The 6,748-nt window shown below is 37.9% G+C and overlaps 1 protein-coding gene across 1 annotated transcript; it reads left to right on the top strand.

Annotated features, from left to right (window-relative positions):
* Positions 1-228: 228 nt before the first annotated feature.
* LOC149303401 (olfactory receptor 2AP1-like) lies at positions 229-1,203 on the top strand. The gene has a single exon (XM_089480689.1). The coding sequence runs from the start codon at positions 229-231 to the stop codon at positions 1,201-1,203; it is 975 nt and encodes a 324-aa protein (XP_089336815.1).
* The last annotated feature ends 5,545 nt before the right edge of the window (positions 1,204-6,748 follow it).

Here is a 6,748-nt window from a genome sequence, read left to right as displayed (position 1 = left end):
TGACATGAAAATGTAGAGATTCCACCACTCCAAAGTGGCACATGGGGACATGGAACAAAAAACAAATGAATTTAGTTCTTCATTGTATTCATTTTTCTAACAATTATTCAAATTTTCTAAATTATAATACCTAACCAAACATTTTAAGGTGCTGTTTCTTTCTTCTTATTTTTAAATGCTTCTGATCATCCTTAGTAATGAAGTCATGAGAAAGAGGAAAGCAAATGAATGGAAGGGCAAGAACGAGAAAATCAGACGTACGTCACTCAGTTCATTCTCTTGGGATTCCGGGATCTAAAGAATCTACAGATTCTCCTTTTTCTTGGATTTCTTGTTATTTATATTGCAACAATAGTGGGGAATCTTCTCATTCTTGTGCTTGTGGTGGTTGATCAGCATCTTCACACACCAATGTACTTCTTTCTTGGTAACCTTGCTTGTTTGGAGGTCTGCTACAGTTCAGCTTTGAACCCTCTCTTGTTGAGCACACTCTTGTCAAATGGAAAGGCCATCACATTCAGCAGTTGTTTCTTGCAATTATATTTCTTTGGTTATTGTTTGGGGGCAGAATGCTACTTGCTGTCTGTGATGTCCTATGACAGATATTTAGCCGTATGTAAGCCACTACACTATACAACAATTATGAACACTAGAAAGTGTATCCAGTTAGCAGCTATTTCTTGGACAAATGGCTTCATAGGTGTTTCCATCATAATGGTTGTAATGCTGCAGTTAACATACTGTGGACCCAATGAAATTGATCATTATTTCTGTGATACTGTTCCACTTAAAAAACTTTCCTGTAGTAACACAGATGTGGTAGAACATGTTAACTTAATCTTGCTATTTATTTACACAATGCCTCCCTTTCTAGTAACTCTAGCATCCTATGTATATATCTTAAGGACTATCCTAAGAATCCCTTCCTTGATTGGACAACAGAAGGCTTTCTCCACATGTTCTTCTCATCTCAGTGTGGTTTCAATTTATTATGGTTCTGTAATAATTGTGTATCTCTTACCACCCTCCTCTTCTATGAACAAGTTTCTTTCTCTTTTGTATACAACCCTCCCACCCCTAGCTAATCCCCTCATATATAGCCTCAGAAACAAGGAGGTGAAGAGATCCTTGAAAAGGTGGCTAATCAAATTCAGAATATTTCAAAATGTGCATGCTAACCCTCTTATGGGTAAAGGTAGATAGAAGGAAGACAACCAGGATGAAGGTAACTGAACATAGAGTGCTGGATACTGTTCATCTGTAATCTACTGGACCTTGTACATACAGAGATTACTTTAAAAACAATTCCTAATGATAAGTTATAAAAATAGAATGGCTATTAACAGAGAAATGATGATACAATCCTATACCCACTTTCCAGAAGCTACCTCTAATTGTACTCAATGGGCCTATCTCCAACCAGTTATCTAAGGGACTACTTTGGTCAGGTATTTTGTTGGACTTGCATAGGGTTGTGCATTCTTTGAAGTGTGCTAGTTTCTCCAAAAGCAAAATAAATATAATTATTACATCTGTTTGCATTTTCTTCTTATATCAATCACCCACCAGAAATACACCTAGGTGACTCTGAAAACTAATAAAAATAATAATTGACAAGAATTAATTAAATTTGGTAAGGAGGGGAAATGAAGAAATAGTTGAACAAATCAGTTTCTAGATGAACAAAGTGAATAAAATATCAACACCATCTGCTCCCTGTTCTTTTTGCAGATAGTATCTCAATTTTCTGCTTCTAGTTATATAGTCTATCAGATTAAATATTAGATATTGGATATCTTATATAGATCTTGGCCATCAGATCATGCCCACGTATGTAGTTACTTCTTTGGTTGCTTGAAGAATGTGTTTGAAATGAACAATTGGTTAGCTTTGAAAAATTCAGTCAGTCACTCTTCTGCTTTATTTCCTAATCCTCCTACAATCAATTCCTCCTCCAATCTTTGGTTCTGCCCTGTTTCCTACATGTGAGTTCCAGTCACCTGTGATTACCAACATGGTCTGTTCTGGTGCGCGATCTTCTGGACTCCGCCATAGGATCTTTCAATTTCTTCTGCCTCTGTAGTTGGAGCATAAACTTGGATTATGGCTATATTGATGGGTTGTCTCTGAAGATACATGTGATGAGAACCACCAAAACTGCTTATTTTTCCCTTTTTAGAATTCACTTTCAGAGGGTACTTAGTAGTGTGGTTACTTATTTCAGACCCAGACAAGCTTGTAAGTAATTAACAATAAAACTTTATTTGAAAAAACAGTTTAACAATGTTTCACTTGCTCAGTTGGTACATTCACTTGTTATTGTTTCTCTTAGTTGCACTTTGTTACTCCTCTCTCGCTCTCTTTCTAAAGAATTCCAGTTACTCTCACACCATCCTCAGTTTGGGACTTAGGAGTTCGACATACTGCAGCATCGACATGCTGCCAAAAAGAAGCTGCCTAGAGTGGCTTCTTTTCTGCGATGTCACAAACAGGAAAGGATGCCGCCATGATGCCACTTCCTGTCTGTGGTGTGCGATGCTGTGCCAACATGGCGGTCCCTGTGTGGACCAAAGGCCGCCATGATGGCGCTGCTGTCACGCACTAGGATTCGGGAGCATGCACTTGCTGCACATTCTCGAACCCTAGTTTCGACACCAGCACACCATTTCCCTCCCATCTATACCAGGCCTTTCTGCAAAAGAAAATGGGGGGGGGGTCTGTACAGAAGGCAATTTTATGCAGAAAATACTGTTTTTCTATTTTAAAAAATGTTTGTGCATGTGCAAAAATATTATTTTCTCTGTAGAAAATTCTGCTTCCTGCAAAATAAAATCACATGCATTTTGGTTTTTGTACAGAATAAATCCCAAGCTGTGAATAGTCTTCAGAAACTGCACTTTTTGATTACTCTCTTGCAACAAGGAGAGAGAAAAAAAGGTTAAAATATTCTTGATGTAAAATTCACAAATATTTATATGCTCAGATTGTGTCCATGGAAGCAACTGGTGTGGACATTAAGGTTCCTGAGGGGAGGAAGAGTAGGAAATTAATATTAGGGGACCTTGCCCATCACTTCCATTCACCACCATATGAAGGTGGTCTTTCAGTCTTTCAAACTGACCTGACCCTTTCAAAGATGCTCATGATGAGTAGTCTCCATTCACTAAGGAGGCACCACAAGAATCATGGGAGGGAGTGATCCTAGAGTAGGCTCCTGACTTCTGCCCTCCTAGTGTGCACAACCGTGGAAGGAGTTCTATGCTATGGATGTACCTCCTGCCTCAAGAATGTCAGTAATATCTTCTTGGCCAGAGCCACGTTTATGAGCCAAATAGCACTTCCAGCTCTGTCCATTTACACAGGTGTCACCTTATTCTAATCCATAATTTACACAGTTATGTCAACTGAACATCTGGGAAAATTTTTCTTTTGAGGGGAGAGGGGTTGGAGTGCCGACAAATAAATTAGAGAGAAAAAATAATAATAAATGGACAACAACATTAAATCTGGAGTGAGGAGAGAATTGTTTGCAAGCCACACAGATCACTAAATGAGAAACTGAGATGCCTAAGAATAGTCCTAGATTCTGAGATGTAAGTATGGGCTTACTCAATTAGATGGGTAATTTGAACAATTAAATTTCACTGAATCAAAGAGATATAAAACTTAATGCATAAAGCAAGGTCATGATATCATGCTCATTAGAAACCCTCAGGTTCTCACGTGGCTCTATTCCTTGGGGGCATACAGGAAAGTGAAGAGCACCTCTGAAATCACCTCTGAAATCAGCCTATAGACAGGAGGTATTATGCTGGGCTTCATCAGAAATATAATAGGAGACAAAACCAAGAAACCACCCTCCTATTTTCATACTCACACTTTCCCACCCACTTTTTATGGTTGGATGAATAAGAAGCTTCTGGCTATGCTACTTTGCCTTCTTGACCAGTCTGTTTCATTTTCTTGAGAAATTTCAGCAAAAGTGATATCTACAGCAGGCGTTATTTGCTTTCATTGTGCTGGTAAGTAAAACTCTTGATAAAAATATGACAAGATAAAGAACCCAGTCTGGTTTATTCTGTAGCACAATTCACTTAGTTCAGCTTTATTTAACTGAGTAGTTAAAACATAGTGGCCTAGATCCTGTTGTAACTCCCAACTAAAACAGAACAATTGAATCAATTGGATTTATCTATGTGTGAACTTGCCATACAGTCATTGATTCAATAGGTCTACTCTAGTTAGGATTAATCAACAAGATTCCAGCCAATATGTCTCAGTATGTGGACAGTATATTTTTATTGAACAGTGATTTCTTTTTCTGCTACTTTATTAACTTTTTTACAAAAAAATAACATTGGTAATTTTATGTTTTTATTGTTATTGTATCTGTTTTTCAGTGATAAAATACATAAGGCCATAATCTTGCCAGAATTATTCATGCCATTTTAGATTTGAATGACCTGGATAAGAAGTATGAGCTTACATCTCCCATACCGAAATCAACCGGAAGCAAAACCATCTACTGTGAGGCTCATACTGTTTTTCTAAAATAAAAATTAAAAAGAAAGGTCACCTTCCTAAATTTAGTGGGCAAACACAAAGAAGGTGGCATATCTTGGGGGGAAATGTTCCCTTATTTTCCTCAGAAATAGGTGTTTATGGCAATGTAAGTCATTGTTTGTACATAGTGGTTGCAGGATCATAAATAGGTTTGTGCATTTAGCGTACTGAGAAAATACACAAGACATTGCACAATAAAGATATTATTGCATTATCATATTTTCATTGAAAATGGTTCTCATGCTAATATGAGCATTATTCAGTATATAGGCCATAGTCAGATTAGAGGTAAAGGTAAATGAAGGTTATAAAATGCATTTTTATTTTCTCATTTGAAAAATCATTTATAAACCAACACGTCATTTGACTAAGAGTCAAATATTTTGGGATTTCATTTTTTCAGTAAAAACTTTGGTTTTCAGAAATTGGCAAGAAGTCATTGGGCATAAAAACACTGGGTTTTGCTTGAATTTTAAAACAATCACAGAACAATGTGGGACATGTTTGAAAAATCTGAATACCACTATATAATCATTTTTACACTTTTACAATCCCGCAAAAGCTAGTCATTTAAAAGTGTTTTGTTGTGATAATCTGCAATAAAAATATGAAATTATGTTTGCATTGCTTTTTTAAAAAAAATATCAGTTTGAAATTTTACAGTTGAATTGGATTTTATAATATGCGATATTCTGAAATAGATTAAACATGAAAAAAAATAAACGTAAATCTGGCCATCTTGGGAGCAGACAGTGCAGAGAGCGGGGTTTCCATGTGCTTCTGGAAAATGCAGGTTTGAGCTGCTTTTTCCCTACCCTTCTCTTCTGCCCCAAGTCTCTAATGCCTCTTTCCCATTGTCAACACCACCTCTTCTTTCTTAGTGACAAAGAGTGTTCTTACAATTCAAACCAGAGAGAAACCCCATAGTTACAAAAGAGGTCTAAGACTGGTACAAAATAGGATGAGACTTTTGGAATGTGGGACTTTCTACTGAGAACTCTGTAACCATGCTGGCTTGGCTTGGACATTTTCCATCTTGGATTAAGTCAAGCCTCATTTTGAACGTTGAGACTTGAAATTTCTTTATCCCCACTAGGAAATTGTTTTGTTGACTGACAACAACCAGGGCTTAACTGTCTTGTCCACTTCTGCTGAATGAAGACCCTGCTATACTGACCCAAACTGGTACCCCCTCCCACACACACACACACACACCATTGGGAGGTATCCTGAAGCTTGCAGAGAAGTTGAGAAACCTATTTGGATTTCAAAGAGAGTAAATGTCTATCCGATTTGGATTTTTGTCCTGTATATGCAACCCCATTCTATGATCCTAGCCAGATCACATAAGAGCCATTTATTTATTTACAGGATATATACTCACTGAATAGAGTATTAAGCCACAAAGGCTCTCAGAACAGCTTACACATTGTTGATAGTTCCCTGCTCTCAGGCTGACACTGGAAAAAGGCATGACCCAAAGAGAGAAGGGAATGGCAATGGGGGAGAGGATCACGTCTATCAGATACTGGCAGTTCTTCTCTCCCTCCAAGGTCAGGGTGGTGCCAGTGGGAATGGATGGAGGGCCTTTCAGCTGCCTCTGGGTCTAGGCATCATGGCGCCTTGATCAGAACCCGAAGGGCACTTCACCTCTGCCCTTTTGAAAGCACGGTTTTGGGTGTGTTTTTTTAAAAAAACAAATCTTGCAGGAAATCATGTTTTGCCCCAGCCAAAGGTGTTCCTCTCACTTTCAGGAGATCACCTCCCAAATTAGGAAAAAGTGAAAACCACAGACACACAGAAAATCTTCCCTTTTGACCTGCTCTTCCCTCTTTGACCTGCCTCCCTGACTTTTGCTACTCCAATCATCTACGTTGAAGGGTGAGAAAAGTCATGTGTGTTTTAATCTGTAGTACTTTAAGTTTAGCTACACCCCTTCAGCCCTGCTTAGAAATGTTTTTAGTTTCTCTGCTGTTGTTCCTCTCTTTTACCTTGAGAAACAGCTTGTACTGACTAAAGCCTATCCTGCTGGTTTCTACTACTATATTTTTCTATTTTAAAATAAAGAAATAATTGTTTTTACTGTAAAATCAACTTGTCCTTCTACCCGATTTTTACCTGGAGTCATTCTGGTTAATTGCCCATTTTTAAAGCTACTAGCCTGCAAGGTCCTGCAGAGAGTTAG

Source organism: Sceloporus occidentalis, unplaced genomic scaffold (assembly GCF_023333645.1).
Source record: "Sceloporus occidentalis isolate IW3139 unplaced genomic scaffold, rSceOcc1.0.p SCAF_14, whole genome shotgun sequence".
Classification (NCBI taxonomy): domain Eukaryota; kingdom Metazoa; phylum Chordata; class Lepidosauria; order Squamata; family Phrynosomatidae; genus Sceloporus; species Sceloporus occidentalis.
Note: the sequence above shows the minus strand (reverse complement) of the source record. Positions and strands in the feature narration are given on the sequence as shown.

What these genes read in the sequence shown, in the direction of transcription:
- LOC149303401 (XM_089480689.1), top strand. Translation starts at nt 229, where the DNA reads ATGGAAGGGCAAGAACGAGAAAATCAGACGTACGTCACTCAGTTCATT.